The sequence below is a fragment of the Haliotis cracherodii genome, unplaced genomic scaffold (genome assembly GCF_022045235.1).
Source record: "Haliotis cracherodii isolate W230 unplaced genomic scaffold, xgHalCrac1.p SCAF_9, whole genome shotgun sequence".
NCBI lineage: Eukaryota > Metazoa > Mollusca > Gastropoda > Lepetellida > Haliotidae > Haliotis > Haliotis cracherodii.
This window is the reverse complement of record NW_027266343.1, coordinates 34,286,540-34,314,228: the sequence shown is the minus strand read 5'-3', so window position 1 is coordinate 34,314,228 and position 27,689 is coordinate 34,286,540. Positions and strand designations below refer to the sequence as shown.

The following is a 27,689-nucleotide window of genomic DNA, read 5'->3' as shown; positions in this document are numbered from 1 at the left end:
GTTATCTGTTTTATTATTTCCCCACAAAAGAACCTGACCATTTAACTCGCCAGGGATGAAAAGGGTTCAGGACCATCCTCAGTTAACTTCAGGTAAGCGGGGGGCGGTCGGGTAGCCTAGTGGTTAAAGCGTTCGCTCGTCACGCCGAAGACCCGGGTTCGATTCCCGACATGAGTACAATGTGTAAAGCCCATTTCTGGTGTCCCCCGCCGTGATATTGCTCGACTATTGCTAAAAGCGGCGAAAACTCATACTCACTCAGGTAGTCGGTCAACCATCCTTTGTTGGTGTGAGGACAAGCGGTATAACGTCTCTATGACAACAACATGATGTGTGTGTTTAGCATGTTTGCTGCATGCATGACCATAGGTCACCCTTGACCTCTGGTTATACCAACAGTATTGGTATAGGCGAGAAATGGTTTATAATGTGATATATGTTGTCAAAGGATAACGTGATATTCGTGATGTGTATTGCTTTTTCAAACGTGAATTATTAAAAAGAACTCCCTTGATATTTGTTCGTTGTTTCACAAAGAGAACATTACATTAAATCTCGAAGGACAATATTCTGAATTATCTCCCCTGATAAGCGTTCAAAACCTGCGGATGACGAACCAAGGGGCCATCCCAAATCCTAAGAAGAAAGAAAAGCTAGACAGTTTTGACAAGCAAGCACTGAGGCATGTCACTCCATCTGTCGTTATTGATTTTACTTACTACCGACAATGACATAGACATAAAACACGGATTTTCCGACGACTGCGCATCTCCTGCTACTCGGATGGTGTTTAACCAACAATTCTTCTACAATATTAAGTTTTTATATACTAAGGTAGTTTAAATCAAATTTCCTCTCAAAAGTCAATTTGATTTACTAGTATTTACATGTCTTTGAGACATTCTCTCGTCGTCGGGCTTGATGTTAAGGTGACCTTGGGTCATGGGGTCATGCATGCAGCAATCATGTTTGACACACATTATGTCATTGTTATGAGACGGTAAATCGTCTGTTCTTACCTCTCAGACCCTGACAACTAGGGTTTTGACAAATGGTGTAGAAGACTTAAAAGTCCACGTAACAATAGACCCCGTTGTGTTTCACTGTCAAGATATGTGAGCGTTCACGTAACAATAGACTCCGTTGTATTCCAATGTCAAGCGATGTGAGAAATATGTATAATACGCATGTCTAAAAGTGACTAAGGACAGTCTATTTGTTTGTTTGTTTGTTTGTTTGTTTAACGCCGCACTCAGCAATATTCCAGCTCTGTAAATAATCGGGTCTGGACCAGACAATCCAGTGATTGTTATCTTGAGCATCGATTCACGCAATTGGGATCGATGACATGCAGCAACCAAGTCAGCGAGCCTGATCACCCGATCCCGTTAGTCGCCTCTCACGACAAAGTCACTTTTTACGGCAAGCGTGGGTTACTGAAGACCTGATCTACCCCGGATCTTCTGAATAAGAGTGAGTGAGTGTGGTTTTACGTTGCTTTTAGCACTATTCCAGCAATATCACGGCGGGGGGACACCAGAAATGGGCTTCACACATTGTACCCATGTCGGGAATCGAACCCGGGTCTTCGGCGTCACGAGCGAAGGCTTTAACCACAAGGCTACCCGACCGCCCCTCTGAATACGATGTACGGTATGATGGTAAGTCAGCAGTAACGACAAACGCTTTGCTTTGAGAATCACTTAGCTTTAATAGAACAAATGAGTCAACAAGAAATGTATGAAACTGGAAACGGATGTCGAAGATAGTTTGTACGACCATTGACCTAACAACGTCACTTTTCACGTTTACCGTCACCGACGTTACACAAACCAAATTCTAATTGTAGAGGAGGCAACCGATCCGAAATGCCGACTTTCACATTGAGGTAAACTAAGGCTATGTTCACTTTTAGAAAAAGAGAAATGTTTTTGTTTATTTTTACCAAAATAAATTATTTATTGGACATGGAATCACTTCATGTGCTTCACCAGATCGACTTTCCCCAGAACGGACCAAAGGTACCCATATCCACGGCATTTGTTGAATCAGCGATACTTTATTATAAATTTCACAATTCGGGTACAACATCCTCAACAAACGTTTCCAATAATAACAAAATGAATAATAGTACAACTTGCTTATTGTGAGCATAACATACTGTCATAGTGTGTTCAATGTGAATACTTTGTGTCAAAAAGGGAACACATGATATTTGGTGTTAGGTCTGAGAAAACACGTTTAATTCATGTACAAACACGTGAGAAACATACATATTGCATATGTACACGTAATATCACAAATAGTACAGATATATTTACAATGTGTATTTGACAAATGAGAAGCACACGTTCACGATGATTATGTGCAGGGTTTTTCAAGTGAGTATCATTATAATATGTTATTCGTTATCACAACCGTGTAGGTTGTCATCTCATGTTTGCAAACAAGATGGCATTATACGTGTGCATACCTAAACTATAAACATTGATTCTCAACAGAACCATCAAATGACCTTTCAAACAAAACTGGTTAAGTTTATTTCAGTAATGGCAACACGTACTATAACACAGCTTTGCGATGATGAACAATGTAGGTTAGCGTTATAGAAACCACCCAATAAACATGAAAGTGCTTATTGCAGTGATACAGATTTGTGTCCAGATTAATGATGCCCTTATAATGTAGCACTTACAGGGTTCAAATTACACGTTGACTCCCCAAGGAAGGCGATCATCTCACACAAAATAAAACCACACATTATATATATTGTCCAGTTTGCTATCGATAAACCTAACGTCACCAATATTAATATTCTATGGATAAATTTCCAAGATAAAACTTATATCATGTACTAGAATATATTGATAATTTTATCCTATTGTTATGTTAACGTTGTGCAGGAACAAGCACATTGTCATTCTGTTGATTGTCAATCACAAATATTTGAAAGCATTGTTACGAAGTAATGCCGTTGTCAACCCTTCTACAGACCTGCCCTTAATACGTAAATGAGTTCATATAACGAGGTCTAACTGATGGTATAAAATGCGATGCCCCTTCAGGGATGATGTGCTCCTATGTGATATGTTAATGACATGCTTTTGTGTAAAAGCTGATGGATGCTTTGTTCGATACTTAACAAGAACGAATGGTAAACAGTACATATAGATAATGACATCGCGTACAGCGTGTTATCCGTTCTTGTCAGTCGACATAAATTGAGGTATATTAAACAAAACTGTTTCAATAGTGTAAAATTTGGTGAGAAACATACAAATTCAAGGTTAACAGTGGTGTATAAATGCATTCTACCCTACAACATGGGAACCACGTTTTAAGAATAAAGGTGTGTTGTTTGGCGTATTATGACATATTGCTGCATGATCTCTATATCATGTGAGATACATTTGAATCACCTTGGCAAATTCTCATATATGCACCATTGAGGATATGGTTTAGCATTGAGCTTCAATCTGCTTTAAATGTGGAGTGAGAAAATAAGTGAGGGTACTGATTTCACCATGTTCTCGATAAATCAAAGCAGAAACGCTTGATTTGATAGGTATATTTTAGAAACAATACGAGTTACACGTTTTGACATCGCCAATGGCCGAGGTGTTCCTAAAACCACATCCATCAAGTCCGCGATAATATCTGACAAGACATATCACAGTGAGCTTCTGACACTGACGACACATTCTGACACAATCAGTGGAAATTTCAGAGGAAATCAAGGTATAAACATGCAGTATTACAGATGTGACTTCTAAACATACTGAAATCGACATATAATTTGGCTACAAGAAAGGCGAAATGACAACAGTTCCTGTGGTACCAGATACGTTTTTCAATCTCCCTCTGCATGAAATACATGTAGTCGGCAGTGTTTGAAATAAAGTATCATTGTTACCGACGTGACTCTTTCGAGCATTAAATACCACCAAAGCATAAACGATATTTTAAAACGAGCTTAGCCACAAAAGTACCACAGGTCGTGTTAACTGGCTCAGAATGTTCACGACTATGAGAAGCAAACTTTCAGCACTTTCGGCTAGATTGCTACTTTGTGGAATGCAAAATGAATTTATTTATCCTTATCGAAATTCCTTAATGCCACACTGTTGATTCATGTTTTAAAGTCATACAAAACCTATAAATGACACAGATTTTAACACATCGCATCGCATCGCAAAATGTGAAACTGTAACATAAATTGATTTTAGAAGTTGTTATACTTTGAGAGCCATGAAGTAGAATCTGAGGAGCTAGTAATGTGTACGTACGTGGATACCGCGAACCTGAAGATGAAGACATAGAGGATTCGGATTTAATTTGACAACCGCGAAACAGTAGGCGAAGACGTAGAAGTTTCGGCTCTGCTGGTATAATTGTGAACCAGAATGTGAAGATCTGATTCTACTGGCATAACCGTGAACAAAATGTGAAGACAGGGAACTATCGCATCTGCTGGTATAACCGTGAACCGAAAATGAAGACACAGACAGACCTACTCAGATAAACGTAAACCAGATAATAATCTACTTGGACAAATTTGTAGCCAACCAAAATATGACTTCAGAATGTTCACTGAGAGGTTTGAAAGAACCAACACCGACTTTCCAGGACAAAATCAATTAAGCTAGATAGACCATTATTTTACGCCAATCAGATAACGTGTTCACTCATGGAAATACGTTCTATGCAAACATAAAAGACCAATCAGACCCACTATATTCATTCTGGCTAATCAAATAGAAAGAGAATGATAAACTATGTAAAGTATTAAGGTTGGTAGAAGCCAGTCACGCCCATGAAACCTGTCCATAAATAATATCTACATGGTCCATCAAAAAGATATATTCATTGCGTCTGTCAAAATCGCGAACCAACAGATTACATAAGACCAGTTAGCACCTCCGCTAGGTTAGTCAACACCAAACGCCAACAGATCCACAACCTTTGTCAACGCCATCGCGACAAGTCAACACCAAGGGCCAACTCATCCATATTGTCAGTCAACGCCAGAGAAAACATATCCACATCATCAGATTAAGGTTCAACGTAACCATAACGTCAGTTCAACGTGTCCATAACGTCATTCAACACCAAGGGCCAACGTTTCCATTTCAGTCACAAACAAGGTCCAACGTATCCATAACGTCATTCAACACCAAGGGCCAACATGTCCATTTCATTTACCAGCAAGGTCCATCAGATCCATAACGTCATTCAACACCCCGGGTAACATATCCAGTTCATTCACCTGCAAGGTCCATCGTATCCATAACGTCATTCAACACCAAGTGCAAACAGATCTGTAATGTATCAGGGCTCTTCATCGCGTAATCTAATCGCCCTTAAGTCCATCAGGGTCATCGATTTACTAACGTCTTTTAGTTCCTATAAGCCATTACGTTTGCTTGGTAGATCAATGATCACGGTTTTGCCTTCCCTTCGTACATCGCCGTCTTCTTTCAGATGCATCTGCTAGTTTGAGTTTGGCACTGAGAAAGTTCTAGGTACAGGTGCATAAGGTCGTTTCAGCTCATGACACAGAAGCCACTCTTTTGCTTTTTACTCTTGCAGTGTTTGGGTGAAAAGTCTTGGTCACACACTGAATCCTGTTTAATGGCTTTCGGTGTATGTGCAGTTGGTTGATACTTACTTTGTGGTGCTTTATTAACGGATCTACTACTAACTGGAGGGCTCTGTGGAGAGAAGAAAATGCACAATATCGAGTATTGGACACAATGATTAGGAACGTACGTCTGGGTTGTATAACAGCCTAATTCTGGGACAAGGGATGAGGTAAATGCTTTCAAGACACAGACAGATTTAGGAAATGTATGACACTTATTAACAGCAATATTAGAGACTACGTGAAGCTAATATTTCGGGTGTTTATTGACATTTCGTGGCCAATTCAAGGCAGTAGACGCCATATGTACACAACACATGTCCATTTATAAAATTACGAAGCTTCTACCCCTACATCAACTGAATCGACAATTGCAAAATGTTCGAAACACAATTTGTTATTTAAAGTAGACGTCCTTGTTTATTACTCTATTCGGAATGGGCTAGTTGATACGCTGTGGTATGAATAGCAATATCAACAGTGGTCCTTTATGTCAAACAATTAACTTTAAAATATACATAGCATAGAAATGTAGAACCATCAATTCAATTATGTGAAAGTGAACAATGACAACACACACTTTGGTGCAAGTTTTAACATACATCATACAACATTTAGAAAGAAAACGTAATTAACGTATTTCGGTGGAACATGTGTGCATGCATACCAAATTTTTCTCAAGTAAACCAAAACTCGTGACAATTTCCAAAATACACTCACTATAGTTTCGTGTTGACACATGTCTTTGACAGTCTTGTTAAAAAGTTGTACTTTTAATATTATAGTATAAAGACACATTGCATTAATGCTGCCGTTGTGATCCAAATGTTAATAAACTTGAGAAGATCATTGTTATAGATCTTTTAAGGTAAAATCATCTTGATACGTCTTTAAGATGCTTCTTCAAATATGTTCCACTTCGTAGTCCTTATTAATGACCTTCCCCAAAGAACTGTCTAGGCTAAATGATTTTAGGTTCTATAACTTTGGAATGGTTGCGCATTTCCTCAACACGTGTGATCAACTGAAAGGTTACCTTCGCAAGTGTTTAGGTTCGAAAGTTAATATCTATTCCCCAAAGCTTTGGAATCAGATTTCTCACAGAGCTTACATATTGTGGTAAACATGCATTCTAGAGAAATCATATTCACGCACTAATAAGTCAAACTGACTTTCTCTGGTCGTCTCCTTGTATATGTCGAAGCGAATTGATACACCATTTCTGTTTTGCAAGTCACCCGAAGCTTAGACATTGCAGTCATTACGTATACTCCTTCATAAAATGAAGCTTTTCAGTTCAATAAATGTAACTATTATCACAAAGCAACCATTCCAAAGATATACGCTTTTAACATTTCGTTACCAATGTTACCTGGGATCCATTGTGTGCAGACTGTGCAGTGTGAGACGAAGCGCCATTTTGTTTTTGTGAAGCGAGAGTGACTGAATCAGTGTCACGTGACTTGCTAGCTACATGATCATTGGACAAAGGCTGTGGAGAGGGTTGTGGTGACGAACTTAGAATTTCTTTGCTACTGTCCGTTTTACTTCCGGTTTCCGGTTTAGGAGTGTTGGAGGCTGTTTCAAGAAAATAGGCACCATATTAGCACGTCCATATTTATGAACAGGGAACCAATTGTTTATACGGATGTACTGCTATTTATATTTCAGCGAACGTTGACATGAAATCTTTAGTTCAGAGCAGCATTTGTCCAGAGACATTTTTTAAGTATGACTATCTGTTTGGTTATATTTTAGAAAGATTATTAACCATTCGTAGAATTTACATAATATAATAAATCATAACAGAATTTCATGAAATGATAATTCAGTTTATGTTTAAAATGAATAATATGATTTGAGAAGAACACACGACAATGAAAAGTATTAGTAATAGGACGCTAATCATCTACAGACGACTCCTTCCATTCTACCCAAGAAGAGCGACGTATATTGTACATAGAACCATTTCAATTTATTAATGTACATGATAATCACATTTCATGCCCCTTTGGCCTTTACCACCCAACCATGCAATAAGCAACATCTTATTAAAAGTTAAAGTGTCCAGAGTTAATTATGGTATAATGGCATCATGGAAGGAGTCTGTGTTATATTTGAGAGCCGAGTGATGGTGACAATTAAGACCCGGATACGGAACATTCGAAGCCAAGATAAATGCTATCTGTTTCAGTGCATACAGTGTGTTGAAAAGCAGAAGGAAAATGCAATTATTAGAATTATTTATTTGAACTATAAGCATGTGAACACTTGTGAATAAGATAAAACATCCTTACGTATTACATGACCCAACTACAGTGACATTCTGGTAGTATTTGAATGTCATTTGAACGCGGAAAATACCTACATCATTTTCTCATCGCACACATACCCCCACCAACAGCCAATGAGGGTATAAAGAAACGGGATGGGGAATACCGTCTAAATACTGCTATAGGTATGGGGAGGGGGACAGAGGACATGGGAAAAGTATGAATCTTACCATAAACACATATCTATATCATGTAATCAGTAAACAGATATATCCTGAGCATCAGTGTCATCGTACTGCTTTTCAAAAGTTTCAGTTCCATATTTTCTATGGCTTTGATGTGGGCTTAGGTGTATCTAAAGCAAACTGGCGGTCAATTAAATATCGGTTTGCTTTTATGCGTTTTTTAACTATTCGTGTTCTGAAGCAATGTTCATTTAATGCCATGATTGGTGTTATTCATCAATGTCTTTTGTACCGAATATCATGGTCTATGAATACTACTGAAAACAAGAATGATAAGGACTGGATTCAGTTAATGCATATGCGTTCTGACGGTTTAAATTTACTTTCAGAGTTAAGGTCAGTTCAATAATTTTAACAAAGGGCGCAAACCATGCAGGATGGTGCCGAGGGTGCCTAGAGTAGTGATGTGGACCGAGTGATCATACCTTCATGCAAAAATTACCTTACGTTTAATATTTAATGAATGTGTTCAGAACTGGCGAAAAAGCTATGCACATGCAGAGAGGCATACAAAAAAAAAAGACCCCAACGAAATTGAATCTGAGTTCCCAGTATTCCATTTGCGACAACACTAATTCCACTAAATTGAACCATACTATGGGAGGGGCAGGGGTGGGTGGGGCATGCGAAAGGTTAACAAGTTGCTAGCAGTTGTTAGGGTTAACAGTTCAACAGGACTAAGGTCGTTAGACAGGACAAGATCAAACATGTGAGCAAGGGAGACCGTAGACAGAGGTCACCAAGACTTGAGGTCACCAGGACCTCAGATGCACCTGGTGTAGATGATGACTCCTTACACTCTGTATCTATGTTATCAGCCAATTGCTGCCAGTTTGTCCTATTGCTTTGGCATCCATTATACAATGGGTCCAATTTGTCAGTCATCGAGGCAAACAGCTGTCAAATAGGTACCAAAATCATCTGTCAGTGACACGGCATTGATCATGCAGACAACATAGAAGTGAAGAGCAGAACTATTTGTCATACAGTCACTCAACATAATAATGTGTAGCGATACAAAAACACAAAAATTTAGATTTTTCACTTTAAATCGTGAAAATCAAGATTATTGCACATGTAATTTTATCAAATAGTTTCAGTTCAGATCCGAGCCCCTCTGCCACCCAATATTGAAGTGGGCGGATTTGACAGTTTTCGATCTCTTACTCGAATTTGAGATATCATGTTCCAAATAACGGGGAACCACAGTATGTCCAGCATTAGTGGCAATTGATGTATACGTCAGATTGCTGGTGACGTAAGCATTTTACACACGAAAGCATAAATATATTGCGTGTTCTACGGACCCGACGCAGCTGCGATGCCCTGTGCTACGCACTAACGTGTGATATGACTTGAATATACATTGAGTGCAAAGTGAGTGTCAATTATCATATCCTGTCACACATCCAACTCTGACTGTAGAACTGCTCTGCACCACAGAAATACATTATATAAATTGCAAGAAAATGCTTATGTTAACAAGACAAATCTATCGTTAAAAGTCATATATGAATATGTTACCGTAATAAGAATATACATTTCATGCATTTTCAAAGTTCATAACTATAGGAAATGGACAATATACATTATCATCCAATATGTTTTCATCTGTATGACAAGTTGCTGGGTATGTAGATTACAACAACGACACCCAACATTGCTTCAGTCTTGTATATAGAGGATGTACCGAAAGGATGCGTTAAAGGATTAACGCAAAATTTAGAAAAGATATCAGTTCGAAACACCATTCCTATACCAAACCCAGACAAACAATACGGGTACTTTTACATTTTTGTCAAAAGACTATACTTACAAAGTTTTCATAGTTAGGAACAATAAGCTTTTTATATCCTTTTACACACTTCAATTAAAAAGTTCGTGATGTGGTTGAAATCCAATCATGATCAATCCCGTGTCATTAGTTCAGGATTGTTCAGGATATTTAAACATGATGCTTTTATATCATGCTTTTAAGTCTAATTGATTTCCTCTTACTTTTGGCTATTTTCAAGTTATCGATGAGCTTACGTATTTGTATTATAATGAAAGACCTACAAACCGTGTCTTTATGACTTACAAACTATCACGTAGACAGTAAGCACTTAATGACAATACACGAGCCGAACTATTACTTCTTTCAATTACCATCATCTCCAGCAAAAGTAAGGCAACTGTATGTATCAATCAATCGAATAACATTTCAAACATGACATCGCTATCATACTACCTATACATACGAATCACTAATATGATGTGAATATAAATCTTCTATATCCGAAACTGAAGCCATGCAAGTGTTGCTTCTACTATAGTACGACAACCAGGCACACGAAAATAATAAGAGTGTACAAGATGTCGCTGTGCCGCACTTAACCACTGCTCTGGTCGGCCTCCTCGTTCTCTGACATCTGGTGCCAGTTGTCTCTGTTAGTCTGAACACCCTGCAGTAAGGGCTCGAGACGGGTCCATTTGTCAGCGAACATCTTAAGCGACATTGAGCGACATTGAAATAGCTTTAATCACAAATCACAATGGAAGAATCTTAAACATCGCTCTGTTCTATCCATACAATCGTTGATGTCGCAGTGACACCTGCGATGGATGCGAAAGGTGAATTTGATTTTTGGTTATTGCACTCTGCAGAATTTATGTCCTTAGAATTTGGTATTGTCACTTTGGATACAGATGTAATTATGAAAAGGGTATAACACTAACACCAGATTAGTGCCGTTTTTCATTTGCATTCATGGAACAGAAAGCCACATGTAACAATTTCAAGAGCCTGTTAAGCTGACCTTAGCCTATCAACCCAAAGAGAAAGGAAAACATGGCAAATGAGGACCATTTCCCCATTTTTTATTCTTGTGTAGTGTTTGGTGCTTTATCCTCCTGTTCGGTGCCATACTCCCTGGTAGGAAGTCAGACCTTGAACATCGTAATTCACACTAAAGTCCTTAACAGATATTTGATATTTGTTCAATAGAGTCGCAACTTTGTGTTTCTGACATACAAATTATACAAATTGTCAAATATAATGGCCAAATCAGTTTTCTCCCGTCCAATATTCGGAATATAATACACTTTTCATGTATACAATTGTCACCAAGAGTTGGGGATCTGTCGTAACATATACACAATGAATGCTTGAGCTAGCCTTTAAGCCGTCTTGAGCAGTATTCCAGCAGCAGGACGGGGTGGGCACAAAGGGTGGGTTTCGTACATTTCCCCATGTTTGGAACCGAACCTGGGTCTATGGCGGTACGAGTGGACGCTTGAACCTCCAGGCTACCCGACTGCCATGTTCATAGTCATATTCCCAAGATTGGTAATACAATAGGGCGCGTCGACGTCATAGCGAGGTCTGACTTTAATACCAACATGTGTACACACAATGTTTCACTGGGTTATCCATGCTCAACAAATGTTTGGTTTTAGACACTCAAAAGAGCTGTTTATGTAATATCAAAGCAAGCATATAACAGTAACTTATTCACCTTGTAGACTGGCATACATATTGCATCAATGAAGCCGACCTGCATCTTTGGGAGTTCATCCTTTTTGTCCCGATCCATCATTGGCTAAAATATGACCAATACCAAATAAGAATGCAAACATAGATAATTCCCTTGAAATTAGTGCAGCATGTTGCTTGCACAAGTCTACCTCGGTTTCTGAAATGTATCCGTCATATAGTTACACCTTTACCTTCACTTGCAAAATTGGAATACCTAAATATGACATTAATATGATAAATCTTCTTGGCAATTACACGTTAACCATATCTCATTTTGTTAGAAACTTGCCAGTACCGTATTTGTACATGTTTTATAATTCAATGCCAAGTAATATATATGGCATGCATTATAAGCAATTAACAAATAACTAAATAATGTGCCTCTAGTATTGATTTACATAACATCACTTGCCACTTGTAGAAGAAATATTCTTACTATTGGCTGCTCTCCTAGTTTTGTCTTTTCAATGTCTCCCTGCTCAAAGAACTCTCCAGCCACCAACTGGGCGACATTCTGTTGGATATCCCACGGTTTAGCAATCGCAGCGACGTCGCACGCCGTCATCATCATTGCTCTGCAACATCATCGACATGACACATTACATCAAGTATCCATTTTCTGCCGTGAACAGCAGAGCCAAGTGTTTGGAAATGCCAGATTATGCTGCTGAATCTGTTTTGTTCGCACGATGTAGTGTGCGGTGGCTAGATTATCCCAGTAAGCCAAAGCTAAATACGTGTAATTTTCATGAATATTGACCAGAGATGAATAAACGTAAAACTTGAAAAAATATCGTTTCGTCAGGCTGATAGTCTCAAGTTAAAAGGAATAGACATTCCAAAATTCAATAAAAGAGATATTGTTGCCAGCGAATCAATACGTAAAATGCATTCGAATTCCTGAAAAAAAATTATAATTCTAAATATATTTATATTTATCTGACTTTCCTATTAAACGCAACATAAAGGGGTTAAATCAAGTACCGAACAACCATGGAATGAGTTATCAATAATAAGATGTATTAGGGTTATTTCATGTTCAGGAATATTCGATACCTATGATTGACATCTGCGTTCCATTATGGGTTTTCTATTGAAATATACCGCAGACCTAATGTCATCGCAAATTTGAACAAAGCCCTAATTAGTCAATTATTTGTCTTAATGGTGCTCTCGTTAATTCACATGCCATGTGGAGATGGAGAATGGCGATGAAGCACCTTTTTGCGTCTAACTATTGTCATGGTAACAGCGATAAACAAACATTTCAGGCGTTTGATGTGTTCGGCTGATGTGGAAGTAAATAGCGGTGAGCGAGGACAGGGTATTAATTCCGTGGAAAAAAACAGCCGCATTTCACCTTGATTGCAAATAAATATTATCATTTTGTCTCCGTGGACAAGAACAGCTGATTGAGAGAAGGTGGCTGTAGCCTCTGCTACCCAAAACGAACTTGTACGTCTAGATGTATCTTTTTGGCAAGAAAAAAACCTTTCCGGTTCATGCCCTGTCTGGTTAATATTTATCTATGTGCATTGTGTGTTGTTAATTTAAAGGTAGATTCTAAAAGTGAATGAAGAGGGTTGTTAATTGGGGGAAAATAAAATTGATATTTTCAATCAAAATAACATGCCTGTCTTATTAAAACAAGACACCTTATATTTGCGTATATATGTGAAAGTAACAATGTTGGGAGGTAGAAAAGGATTGGCGTGAACACAAGTTGAATAGTGAAAGTTGTTTTTTAAACAGAGAGTTCTGCTAATTGGCAATCCCAACAAGTCGTTCATACATGACTTTTTCTGTGCTAACTTTATTTTAATGCCGCAGATTCATCAAACAGTTATTTTTTACAGTGAGAAATGTTCCTACTTACAACGACTCAACCAAGACTGGAGGTGAACATGAGGTGAGGTGAAATGGGGTTTAACTTTGCGTCCGAGAACATTACATTTATATAGTGACGTGCATGCACGTGTGTGTGGCTGCTTGTACTAGTCCGGGATGATGCCGGTCTATGGTGCTAGCCCACTGAGATACCATGCCACAGTTTAACATGAATACGCCACTTAAACATAGTGTACTGACTCCGGACTAGTCCTGTTTTAGTCCCTTAATGCCAGGGTAGCAAGAGGTACCATTGTTAACATCTTTTGATATGAAGCGGCCGCGGATCGAACCCCGGACCTTCCGCTCTCCGGGCGGACGCTGTACCACTAGACGGAGGCGGTCGGCAGTGAACATGAGAGTATAACATCCCTTTCAATGTGTTCAGATTTGTGCGGATCGTGGCGGGTACTTCATATTCGTCATATTTTAATGGCTAGTTTAAAACACTTGCGGCGAGAAAGAAATAGATATTGTATTTCGACACCCCTCATGTTCTCCATGAGCATCGATCCATGCTTTGGGATACGATGACATGCATCAACCAAGTCAGCGAGCCTGACCACCCGATCCCGATCCAGCATTCGTTGCTGATGACCTATTCTACCCCGAATCTTCACGGGTTGTGTTTGAGGTTTGGGAATCTCGGACTACCCAACCATTGCAGCGAGCAAAGTTGCCGACCATCTACAATTTAACCGATTCAAATTAAGTCAGTCGTCACGGTGGTTGCATCGCCGAACTGTTGGTGCTTTCCTATCTTCGCCGAGTGCGAAATCGGGTCCCCCGGAAGCGCTCGTTAAATCTCCAACATCATCAACCTTTCTACATCACTGACATGATACATTGTATATGTGTTGACCCATCAACTACTCAACTAACAATTACACGATTTGTTCTAACTATTTCGAACTTACTTCAGAAGATCCTTCTTGTATTTTGAGTCAAACGTTTGCTCTCCACCTTCTATCAATGACTTGAAGTCTCCTCGTTTCCTGTAATATATCACTATGTGTGACCCACAAGGACAAAAGGGACCTAATGGGTGCTAGGATACATTTGTGCTGTGAGGTTTGATGTCAAGACCGCTATGAGCGCGGACTTTAGAAACATATCTTATTTTTCTCTTGTTAGTACGTAAAGTATTATGGCATTATTTCAAAACCTTCAGTATACATGTCTACTTTCAATTCATTAGGCATCATGTCTAAAAAACTGTAATTATTACATAAACAGTTTTAAGTCGGAAAAAGAGTCCAAATATTTATGTCATGTATCTCTGTAATAAATATGAATTGAAGCCTGCGAATAGTATTTTTGTGTTCCAAAGATACTGTAGTTATGAAATATAATGAAAAGTCAAAATGTGATTTTTCACCCATTAGGTCCCTTATTTCATGGTTGGTCACATTTGCTGTTGATACATTTGCCGGACATGACATGCACATGGAAGGAACACATACAAAGGGCAGGCATTCATTAACTCCTATCAGTAAATGGGCAATGCCAGAACATTTTGTCTTTAGAAAACGTATTGGAAATCATTCCGCAACATCTATCAGACATTCAAACTATTTGTAAATGAATGCATGCAATACAATTTAATCTGAATAGATTATTGAACCAGGCCTCCCTTAATCAAGAAACACGAACCTGCTTTTGAAAGGAACATTGGAGTTTGTATTCTCAGATCAACTTACTTAAAGTATATGGCCAGATCTGTCGACAGGATTGCATGTTCAAGCATTTTGATTGCTTTGCGGTAGTCCCCGGGAGATAAGGACTGGAAGATGTTATTGCCCTGGAAGAAAAACATTCATTAAATGCGACGATGACCGCACGTTGCTTAAAGCCGCATATGGCAAAATGCCAGATTTATGAAGGAGGCATGTAAGAAATCAAATCTGGCTTAGGGCAAAATACACCTGTGCTTGACACCACGAGTCGCTGTCGGTGCATGATGGCATCTAATCAATGGTAATCCCCGATCCTCATTATCCGCCTTTTCGATAAGCACGCGGCACGTGGACAGGTTTTGACCTGCCATTCACACAAACAGCATTGGTGACGTGCCTCTGTACATCTTAGGTTAGATTAATCAGAAAATACTATGTTTTCATTAAATTTCTTTCATGTTAGATGTAGACGTTGAATTTCAGAATCCCTTTTGTTTTCATGCACACCTGTTTGTTATTGTGGGCATGGTCATTAGGGCTCAATTATGACCCTTAACCTGTCAAAATGCTTGTGGGTTTCAGCAAAAAGGTAACATGCATGACTTCAGTCCAACTTGAAGCTGATTCGGCTTGATATATCTGATATACAGAATTTGAGAAGCGATGGGATACGCATCAGAGGGGATAATGATGTTTAATTCATTTGGTTCACAGAAAACATTCCAAATTTGTAACTTAAGGTTTCTTTGAGGTTTTATCTGTCATTCTTGCTTTGTTTTTCGTCGCTGTGACATATTTCCATCTTGCAGGTTCTTACAAAATGCCTTGATTTCTGTATGCTCTTGCATTTGAATGAATGTGTGACTGTCGCTTACGAATGAAATACAGAATCGTCAATAATGGGATTTAAGACACGTTCGCCATCAAACGCAGGAACGGTTGAAGACAAAAAGTGTATTCCCATCACTGAATCCTGACGTCGACAAATGTGCTCCCGGGAGAAGATTAAAATATTTTCGACAAAACATGTATTGATAACAATTTACAGTTTGCGAACGCACGACGATTATGTTATCTGTAAAGTAAGCCAAGGAATCTCAACAAATGCCTCTGAGGCAAACGGAAATTAATTAACTGTGTCCCAATTTGAAATGTGATGTTGAGAATTTTGGAATGAAATACCGATTAAATGCTGAAAATAATATGTTTGCTGTGAATTTATTGAACTTGCTTTTATACGTTTCGATGTCTGTTTACTCCAAACGTCTGTTAAAAGTACTTTTAACATTGGAAACTATAGAAATCCTAATGCATCTGCAGTTTAGTTGAAGTTACATGCACAATGCGTTTGACGGTTTAGTTAGAAAGAAATATATATCCTACGGAAGCCAATAACCGGTATTGGTAGCCAGTCTATTTACGGACACAACTGCAATTTACTGAAAACTGATACATTTACGTACTTATTAACCTGAGAAAAGCTACGCTGGAAACAAAATCTGACAGATTTTCCCTACTAAGTATCTACGCCCAACAACACAGAGAGGTAGCGGGTCTAAAGCAGTGAGTTGGGGTTTCGGCGCCACAAACAGTATTTTAGTTATACCACGGCCTGTCAGCTGAATGTGGAGGGAATGTCTGACCTGAACATTTAACACACTAGAGTGAGTGAGTGAGTTGGATGAAGCGCGTCTTTGAACAGTATTCCAGTTACATCAAGGCGTGTCAGCTTGATGTGGGAGGAAATCACGAAGTGATGCAGATCTCAGACGTTTAGCACCTTTGGTGAAACCCACGAGTTGGGGTATGGTGCTGACAATGCGAGGATCATAATCAGAGCGAATCTAGGATTCCAGCACCGCTAGGCTTTATACAAAAACGTTGCAATTTCATTGATCATCAAACTTTTTATTTGTCGTGACCGCACAGTGCTCAGTTATGAAGCACTGGTAAAATGCGTTAATATCAAAGGGATCTCAAATATGGCTTTATTTGTTTGTTGTTTAACGCCACAATCAGCAATCTTCCAGCTAAATGACAGCGGTCTGTTAATAATCAAATCTGGACCAGACAATCCAGTGATTGACATCATGCGCATCGATCCACGCAATCGGGTTACGATGACATGCATCAACCAAGTCAGCGAGAATGACAAGCTGATCCTGTTAGTCGCCTCAAACGACAAGCATGGGTGGGTTGCTGAAGACCTATTCTAATCCTGATCTTCACGGGTCAACATATGGCTTAAAGTAGAAAACTCATTACTAGTTGCCAGACCCGGATTTACGTTCTACAAAACATTAATAACAGACCTGGCGAACAGATTTAACAAGTGTACGGAGCAGCGAGGGGACTATTGTTAAAACATAATTAACGCTCACGACAATAGTTCAGTATATATGTATGCCAAGCTCAAAACGGTTTCATCTTCGTACAAGTTGTATAACCTCTCTACCACGCTACCAACTCGTCGTCAATACGTTCTGTCAGGAATGTCTACAAACGACATCAACCTTCGAAATGAGTCATTAAACCAGAAAGTAAATCCGGACCTTTGGGCGTTTTTGTTCGTGTCAGACAGATGTTCACTTGCAATTGAGAGTAGGTCTGAAGAGTAGTGAGTAAGATGGGTTTAATGCCAGTATTCCATTTATGTCACGACGTTTCACTTTCTGTTTATTGTAGGAGGTAATTTATGTAGGCCTCACATGTTTTGTACTTGGCTGAAACCCACGACCACGGGTATGGCACTGACAAACATATAAACAATCTGGGCGAACCGGAATTCGAACTTAAGATCATAGGTTTCTGGCGTGCCAAAGGGACGCACGTCTCCACAACGCGACTGGGCAACCTGTGCCTCCCTCTTAAGAATAAAACTGTCCTTACCTCGCTGTTGAGTATCATGATGCAGTGGTCAAAGTGATGATGCTCCAGAACGGATGTACTGTACAACATGGCTAATGGTGACGCCACTCTGTTGAGAGACATCGTGGAAGAGTAACACGTTGCCAATACTGAATTACGTTCTTAACGCTTTAATGTACTGCATATGTATCAACATTTTGACATTTTTATACCTTCTTAAAAATATGATAAAGTTTTAATTTCCGCAAATTATCATTCAGTGAAACTTCATAACATATTTTGCTCGATATAGAGATTACGTACCATTCTAACCCCGTAAGAATCCTTATATCGGTACTTCTGATCCACAACCTGTACTCCGCTTCTCTCGAATTACGAAAATGCGATGTAATATTATTCCTATAGGGCTTTAGGTTAAAACAATAAACTTTATATATATATATATATATATATATATATATATATATATATATATATATATATATATATATATATATATATATATATATAGTTTAGCAAGTAAATTTATGGCACAACCGTTCTTTGTCTATAAACTAAGAACAATTGGAAGTCGTGTTTCACCATTACACGAGGGCCATTAGTGTTTGTGTTTGTTTGTTATTTAACGCCGCATTCTGCAATATTCCAGCTATAATGACGACGGTCTGTACATAATCGAGTCCAGACAAGACAATCCAGAGAATGACATCATGGGCATCGATCTACGGAAATAGAAAATCATGACATGCAACAACCGAGTCAGTGAGCCTGACCACCCGATCCCGTTAGTCCCCTTTTAGGACAAGCATGGGTTGCTGAAGTCCAAGTCTAAGCCTGATCTTCACGGGTCTTATTATCTGTTTTGTTCTTGTATAGATCATTTTGATGACTACTCACTTGACCTGAAATGCATTATTTGTGCCCCTGTGATCCAGGTCGTGACACAGACAGGCCACCATCAGGGCATATATTTCCAGGTCACCGAAAAGGGGGCGTAACTGGCCGGTCTGCAAAAAATCACTCATTGTTAGTATTTGAACAAAATAGGGTCTACCGGCTTTATGACTGCGGTCTGTAAATACAGTGATTAACATCACAGGCATTGATCTACGCAAAGGTTTGGGATACGCCGACATACATCAATCCGACCCCGCCAATCGCCTCTTGCGACAATCATCCTTGTTAAACTGGGTTTAGTAAATTACTTCAGTTATTATCTTCGAAGGACAGCTAAGGCCGTGATATTAATGAAATATGTTCGCCAAGGCCGTAGTTAACTTTCTTTGACAGGGGGGCAAATATTTGTACAAGTATCACTTGTTCCCAACTTGAGTCAAATAAAACTGTTTTATATAAAAAAAACTAGATGTCCATCAGACGAGTGGCGGTCGGGTAGCCCAGTGGTTAAAGCGTTCGCCCTTCGCACCGTAGGCCCAGGTTCGATTCCCGAGATGGGTACAATGTGTGAAGCCCATTCCTGGTTTCCCCCGCCGTGATTTTACTGGAATATTGCTGAAAGCGGCGTAAAACCCACTCACTCACTCCATCAGACGACATGATCTGTGTAACGTGGTAAACGCAATACACACAACAGATACTTACAAATAGCATGGTGAACATTGTTTGACACACGTTGAAGGCATGCCGCCAGTTGTGGTAGGTGACGGGACGGTAGTTTTTCTTCACACTGGCTGTCCATCGACATATCACCTGCAAGGAGAGAATGGTCGTATCACCTACTACGACACAAAATATGCAACTATCGTTAAAGGGGAAGTGTACACGCAAAAATCACTTTCTTTCTTTTTCTAAACAAAACGCAATTTTAGAATTAGTTAGTATCTGTGTTTGAAAATATACACTCATTTTTTTTCACAGTGAAAGTAGGAAGCTCACAATAGTGTGAAAGTGATATGCCGTTATGAGGCCTTCGTTTTACGAGCGAAATGGGCCTGAGTTATCCCCCTTAGATTATGACGTAATTGGTGCCAATTCAACTGGGTCCCTGTCTATTCTCAACGCAAAAGTTATCAAGGACCAGTTTGCGGTAAAACAACATGGTCTACGACACACTCCGGCGCAGTGGTGACTCAGCATAACACAATTATGGCTGGCATCTGAGAGTGCTAGAATCACAAAACTGTACCTACACCACGTGAAGCGGCTCTAACAAAGCATGATGACGTCATAATGTTTATCAATTGGCACCAATGACGTCATATTGCAAGGGGCATAAGCCATGGTGTTTTTGTTATGGAAATAGAACACTTGGTAAATGTGAAAAATATAAATCGTTTTAGTGCAATAAATATGTTAATTAAATATGATGTTTTTATATTTTTGTCTATGACACTTCTATGTTAACACTTTTAATGTGGAAAAAGTACAAGAAAAAATGGTTCATTTCCGTGTGAACTTGCCCTTTAACAATGGTTCACATTGGGCAAAGAAAAACAATTCATTGTGTGAGGTTTCTTGACCTTTGTTCCACAAATAAAAGACTTGTGAATGTGAACGTTGTTTAACAATATTCCAGCTAAATCAAGGCGGTCTGTAAATAATCGAGTCTGGACCAGACAAACAAGTGATTGATATTATGAGCAAATTTTCAATTTACGGCATAACCGTTCTTTGTCTTTCAACATTACACGAAGAATATTTTGTTTGTTTTTTTTGTTTGTTGTTTAACGCCCGAGTCCGGACCAGACAATCGAGTGCTTGACATCATGAGCATCGATCTACCCAATTGGTTTACGATGACATTCAATCAACCAACCCACAGAGCCTGACCTCCCGATCCCTTCAGTCGCCTTTTATGACAAGCATTGGTTGCCAGGCACCGGTTCTAACACAGCATCCACGCGGATTGTATCTTCTTATTATACGAACTCAATCAAACTTGCAACAAGAAACTCTGACATCAGTTGTTATTATTTACTCATGCTCCTTGGCATATTGTGTACACAAGTTCTAAAACAAGAGAATTAATTTGTTTTTCTTTCAGTATTGATATCACTAAAATGAAAGATAAAACATTTTCTTAAGATTCGAACCCTTCCTAGACATTTCAAAGCAAATTGGCTTTACATTAAAATGTTGACCGAACAGACGTGCGAAATACCATATCTCATTACAGACTTACATCATAAGGCACTTTAAAACTGTTGATGATGTTCGCGTCGGTAAACATTCTGATGACAGCACGTAGTGTATCATCGTCGCTGAGAACCATGTCGTCGAAGTCGAAACTGTACAGACGGTAGTCGTCGGCGGTTGGGATTTCGCATTCCTGAGGGAACAATTAATAAACCCTTAGAAGAAAATATACTCCACACTAAATTTGAATATAGTATACATCCGAGTGAATTTCTTAAAATTTGCAAGGCTCAGATGTGAAATGAGTGAAATGAAAGACATTGCACGGTTGCTGTGGGGCTATTTGTAATTCGGTGTCCCTAAGCATTCATAAAATAAGTATCATCATCACACTTCCTTTTTAGCATTGTTGATCTGTACCTTTAGAATGAAAATGTCCCTATCACATGTCCATATATGTATAACACTTTTACAGTTATAATCATTCAATTAGGCCCTTTAATTTCTTTGGGATGGCTTACAAATTACTTGGCCTGATATGTTTTCAAAATTTGCAAACACCAGATTAGTACTGCTTCCAAAGATGAAAAGCAAACAGATTTTAACAGGGCAAAATACCGACCGATAATTGAATGTTTAGGTTTGTTAGAATGAATATTGTTATACGTATTATTCACCATTTCTTACGACAGCTGTGTTCAAATCTGGTGTATCTTTTCATTAACTTAACAGTGAAACAAACTCTGCAAATAATTTGATTAAAAGTCTTTTGTCGGCCGATCTAGTAATTTATAAATCAACTAAAAAGATATAAAGCTTTGCACGTATCGTCGAACGAGTTTCACATTGTATCAAATTCATTTATAAAACACAAAGCCCGAGCCCGAGAATCATCAGTCTCGATGAGCTACCGAAACAGATTCCACTGGGCGTAAAATGCAAAATAGCGATGAAAATGATATGAATTGATCATTGAAAATCGCAACAATCAACAATGATTTTCAATGATCCTTGTGTTTATTTTTCACCGCCTTTTTTCCTTTAAGCCCAATGCAATCGGTTTCGAATGATAATCGAGACTGGTTATTCCCTGGCGTTGACGTTTTATATTTTACGTATGCTTGATGTCACGTAGACATGAACGCGACAAAACCCTTTCCATAATCATAAATTAAATGTAATATGGTCCAGCTGAGACATACAACAAGCTTTTCTGTCTCTTCCTTCTGTGCAGTGGCGTGGTAGGAGAGAACTTCTAATGCCACGGTCTGTTTGGCCATCAAGCGACAGGCGTTCTCGTACATCTGACAGTTGTGAATTCCAAGTCCAGTAAAGATCGAAAATGCCTAGAAACATACAGCTAATTGATACAGAACCCACATGTAGACGACGAAGAGGTGTATTTGCATGAAGCCTTCAGTCCCATATAGAAAGCCATATACACACAGCAAGTGCGAACATTATACCATACATAAATACAAAACTACACAAGGATGTCAGTTCATTAAAACAAGTGGTCTTTTTTCATAAGTATTTAATATGTAATGTGAGAAATCTTTCAAAAACATTGTAAGTGCCCATAACTGACGTAAGGGTATTTTAACTAAGATATTTCCAAACACTTTCCGGTATATATATACTTCTCTAAGACCTTCATAACACGAACAAATAATTATACAGTGGAATTTGTCCTCTGAAATAGCAAACTGGACATTTTCTCATTGATCATGTACATTCTATTATAAAGGGGTTTATGATCAGACAATTTGTTTGACAAAAGCTGTGCAGATTGTTTCGAAACACAGTCTGACTCTGACGTCAGACATTGTTGTTATCCTCGGTTTAAATAGTGTCAAAATCCCTGTAATTCACTGTGCTTTACTGCTCAATGCGAACAGTGTTACGAAGGAACAACCTACCTCTATGATATGCTCATCATTGTCATCAAACGGGGTGGAATTGAGCTTGTTCATCAGTTGTGTGACACCAATGATCTTCTTGTCACTGTTGAACACTGGCATGCATAGGACGCTCCGTATGTGAAAGCCATCCGGGTCCATACACTAATATCAGAATAAGAAACAAGGTCGTGATCAGTGAGTCATCGTTATTGTGATCAGTGAATGAGTTGTGTTTAACGCCGCGTTTAACAGTACTCCAGTTGTATCACTGCATGTCAGTTTGATGTGAGCTTAGATGAGGTGAAATGGGGCTTAACGCCGCTTCCAAGATTATTGCACTAATATGGCGACGTGCATGCACGTGTGTGTGTGGCTGCTTGTACAAGTCCGGACTAATGTCGATTTATAGTGCTAGCTCACTGAGATACCATGTCACGGTTTAACATGAATACCCCACTCAGACACAGTATACTGACTCCGAGCCTACCAGTCCTTGTTTAGCCCCTTAATGCCGAGTGTCAGACAGGGTAACAACAAGTAGCATCGTTAAACGTCTTCTGGTATGACGCGGCCGGGGATCGAACCCCGGACCTTCCGCTCTCCGGGCGGACTCTCTACCACTATACCACAGAGGCGGTCTCAGCTTGATGTGGGAGGAAATCCCTCTGCACAACCAGATATGTCTTAAATTATAACTATGAGCTTAACTATCCTTTTAAATAACATCTTGCAACAATTTCATGTGGAAGCCAATTTCTTTTTCTTTAAATGTCTAAAGTATAATTATTTTTATGGTTTACTGCAAACATCTTTCAATAGAACTGTTTAATTATACTGCATTTCAGGGAAGTATAGTAAATAATCCTTGTATTGGATCTTCAGTTATTTGAGCATTCCAAACTATTTCGCAGCGCTCATGCTGTATTTCAGAGGATTATTGTCTATTATCAGTATTACCTGAGATTGTGGGTCTGCCCTACACACATAACGACTAAACTCGTTGACATATTTTTTTCTGCACATGTCAATACAAAACACATGTGGCGCAGACAAAGAACTATGCTTGTCTATAGTTCTAAAAAGTGCAAGCCCACTTGAGCCCCAAGAAGACTTGTTAAGAAGGTTAAATTATTTTTTGCTTATATTCAAAGATAGCTTATTTTCGAAATTTTAAACACTACGGAACCTTTTTCACAAAAAATAATTATACCCTTTAACCTTCCAGAGTCTGTAGACAGATAGACTACACAATTTACATGCAAGCACTGCACGAATATGAATTGTCAGAAAAACAAAATTCTTATAATGATGAAAACGATTTCAGCACTCTTGAGAAGATCTTTCGTGGAATAGTCCACACATATGTTTGCGGTTTCAGAGATGTCGAAATTTGTCAAAAACTACAGACGAGTCGGACGAACGGTTGCATTATTCGGGAGCAATTATCGAACATGCTATTGTTCACTCACTGGTCCTTTGCCAAATCTTCCATCGATTTCCAAGTCAGGAATATTAACCGCCTGTAAACATAAAGGTTCTATTGTTATCCCATTGTCGATAATCATGCACTCTCCTTGGAAAGTATAATTTCAGGTGAAGCAGATTGAATGATTAAATCTCCATTGTAAAACTATCTACAAAGTCTTATTCAGACGGCAATTTGTATACTGATTGTAAATAAAGCGACAAAACCCTTTCCATATCCAATAGAAATCACAGCACAAAGCAGAGTCGATTGTACGATTCCGACTATATCCTGAGCATGTGTGCATTAATCCCTATCAAAGGTAATGATACCAGGTGTTCGCGAAAGGTGAGCGTACCCTGCCTCACCCGTGGCACCCGTCACAAACACATGCAAAGTTAAGTAAATTGTTCAACTGAAAACAAACACGGGAACATATGGTACTACTCGGACATTATTTTTGTCACTGAGGCGTCAAGTTTGGAAATGCCTTCCACCTATCTACTATAAAACTTTATGAACGCTTTACTGAGGCCTTGAATGTTGTAACCTTGATTACATAACTTCTGAGCAAGAGTCGTATGACCCTCTTTGACATTTTGAAAGAGAAAAGCAGAAAGCAGAAAAAGTAAACCCATTCTTACCGTGCCTTGCATGACCACAAATTTTGCAATTTCGGCTGTTTTAGATTTCGACAGGTCCTTTTGACTGGAACAAATGATAGCAACATTACATAATTCATAAACATATTCATTGCCATATCAGTCTTACGTAAATGCAGTATGTAAATTAGTAATTTGAATAAGGCAAAAACAAGCATTAACAGTTTTATGTTTGTTTAATCAGACTCTTACATCCCTCTGAACTATATTAATAATATTTTACTGGATAATATAAGTAAATAAAATATAATGATTGAGGCGTAAATCAATTAAGTATGATCTTAGATTAATTTCAGAGAGACGTCATCAAAAGACGACCAAAGTCCGGAAAAAACATCATAGCTGGGGTAAGATCTAAGGCAAGAAGTCAATTCCTTTTAATATGCCCTTCAGATGTATCTAAATAACCTCGAAATCACCGTGTTACATGTGACACTTCACAGGAGAACCCGTCTGTGGGACATAAAACAGAAACGGCACATCAAACATCAAACATAGAAGACGTCCTACCTGGGCTCCAAAACATTTTCTCTGTCTTTGGCGTTGAGATAAAAGGCCATGGAGAAGCTGACTTCCTGTGGAGAGGGAAGACAAGGCCTACTTCAGACATGGCAAGGGGTAACGTGATATCACGAACATGGGCGATTAGGATTTGCGTTTTCTCTGCACGCCATACTATTACCTTTCTCGTTTTGACCTTCTACTGATGTAGACTCCCTTGGGATGGAAAATGTCCTTTCCATGGAATAAAGGGATGATCTTTCTGATCTGTGTCTTTTGAAGTATAAAGATATTATATTTTTGAATTCGATCGGAATCAATACCAAATTTGCACTGGTTCAACAGCGTAGAGACTGTTGTGTAAATTGAAAACGTCAACGTCAGAGAATAATCAATCTCGATTATCTGCAGTTGGGTGTAAAAGAAAAAATTAGTGAAGACAGTTATATGAATGGATCACTGAAAATCAATGATGACACTAGGTGTTCTGAAAAGGGTAAGCATGTCCTGCCTGCCGGTGGCATCCACCACTCACGAAATTTGCATAAAAAGTAAATGTTTGTTTGTTGCTTAACGCCGCAGAAAATACTTCCGCCACACGGCGGCGGCCTGTAAATAAGTCGAGTCTTGGACCAGACAACTCAGTGGCACGATAACGCGTTTACTGCTTTTCTTGAAACTGAAACGATATGTTCACTTGGAATTACTTACGCTGCTTACATGCAAGTGCAGAGATTCTGCTGCTTACAAGTAAAGAGATACACTTAAGAAACATGATCGTTTGGCAACACAGTGGGGGACAGTTTCAAAGTCTCAGCCCAAATAGTTTGTGTAGTTTACTCTGTGACTGAACTGTGGTTAAGTCAGCATGTTCCATATCAGAAACCGTCTCAAGTTTTGAGATCCTGCGGATTTTTCATCAACACGTAGTTAATTCCGGTCTAATAGTATCAGCCATCTCCGTTTTCAAAGTTTTATGCAACAATATAAAGTGTCTACTGCAGGTGTAGACTAACTGCTAGACTTTTTTGCTAAAAAGCCATCGTAATCTGAAACATGAGATATATTTGTAGAGAGGTTTCCTTTCGTCGCAATCTTTCGCTCATACGGGTAGAGGTTAGTACATCACGAATGGTATCCATGTAGAGATATGGTACCTATAACGAAGAAGAAATAAGTGGTGCCCTTCTGGTGATGGGGCGTGACACGTGGAATAACAAGGAGGTTGATTCTTAAGGCTAGGTTAGGTTTGTGAAGTGTAAGAAGAAAAGAATAAAGGTCCAGTTCGTTGCTAAGGGAAGTGATGAACATGGCATGAAGCGATGTGATAGGTTCGATAAATGATATCTATGATATTTTTTCATTCTAATAACTAAAGAATTAGGAAAATTCATTGTGAGAGAGCCGGTGAATATGGGACGGGTGTAAATATAGTTCTTGTCAGTAGAAAATGTATTCGTTAGTAGGTACCAGACAGAAAAAGATTCTGAATGAAAGAATGGCAAAGGCAGCTATGAGGATAAACAAGATAGTATCAGTAGAATTGAATGACAGCAAGAAATTGTAACAAGATCAATGAAGTTTGAAATTGGAAGATGATTTGTACGGGAAATCGCACAAATGAATTGACATCCGGTAAAGTAAGATATGAACAGACGACGGAGTTAAATAGATTTTTTATAGATCAGAAAAGAGAGAAAGAGAAAGGAGTTACCTGTAGATTCCGTGCCTCTCTGTGCTCGCCGGAAGTGCTTGAGGGAGTGCTCATATTGCTGGGGTCCTGGGGGTAAAGGTCAAGGTCATGCAAGTGGGATCACTCTCACAACACAATGACAATGAGGTATCACTATGATATTACATGTAGCTATTACACAATGCATATTCCGGAGAAGGTGCAGTTGTCATGGTTACAAAGGAAGGAGCACACAATATAATGCAGACGGAATCATTTTACCGA

At 38.9% G+C, this 27,689-nt stretch overlaps 1 protein-coding gene across 6 annotated transcripts in view; it reads right to left on the bottom strand.

The window, feature by feature from the left end:
* Positions 1-1,686: 1,686 nt before the first annotated feature.
* The window catches only part of LOC139453258 (cGMP-specific 3',5'-cyclic phosphodiesterase-like), a 151,697-nt gene continuing 125,694 nt past the window's right edge, over positions 1,687-27,689 (bottom strand). For 3 of the 6 annotated variants that reach the window (XM_071234882.1, XM_071234886.1, XM_071234883.1), the window contains 17 exons: positions 27,447-27,512; positions 25,742-25,806; positions 25,214-25,277; positions 24,574-24,624; positions 23,123-23,266; positions 22,406-22,549; positions 21,250-21,396; positions 19,710-19,817; positions 19,005-19,114; positions 18,129-18,216; positions 15,264-15,364; positions 14,481-14,558; positions 12,113-12,251; positions 11,657-11,740; positions 8,933-9,056; positions 7,014-7,219; positions 1,687-5,711 (listed from right to left, as the gene is read on the bottom strand). In XM_071234882.1, coding sequence (XP_071090983.1) covers positions 5,544-5,711; positions 7,014-7,219; positions 8,933-9,056; positions 11,657-11,740; positions 12,113-12,251; positions 14,481-14,558; positions 15,264-15,364; positions 18,129-18,216; positions 19,005-19,114; positions 19,710-19,817; positions 21,250-21,396; positions 22,406-22,549; positions 23,123-23,266; positions 24,574-24,624; positions 25,214-25,277; positions 25,742-25,806; positions 27,447-27,512 — 1,887 coding nt within the window. In that variant the 3' untranslated portion in view covers positions 1,687-5,543. Of the gene's footprint in view, positions 5,712-7,013; positions 7,220-8,932; positions 9,057-10,531; positions 10,646-11,656; positions 11,741-12,112; positions 12,252-14,480; positions 14,559-15,263; positions 15,365-18,128; positions 18,217-19,004; positions 19,115-19,709; positions 19,818-21,249; positions 21,397-22,405; positions 22,550-23,122; positions 23,267-24,573; positions 24,625-25,213; positions 25,278-25,741; positions 25,807-27,446; positions 27,513-27,689 lie in introns of those variants that run through there. The other 3 variants (XM_071234884.1, XM_071234885.1, XM_071234887.1) reach the window with 3 other exon arrangements.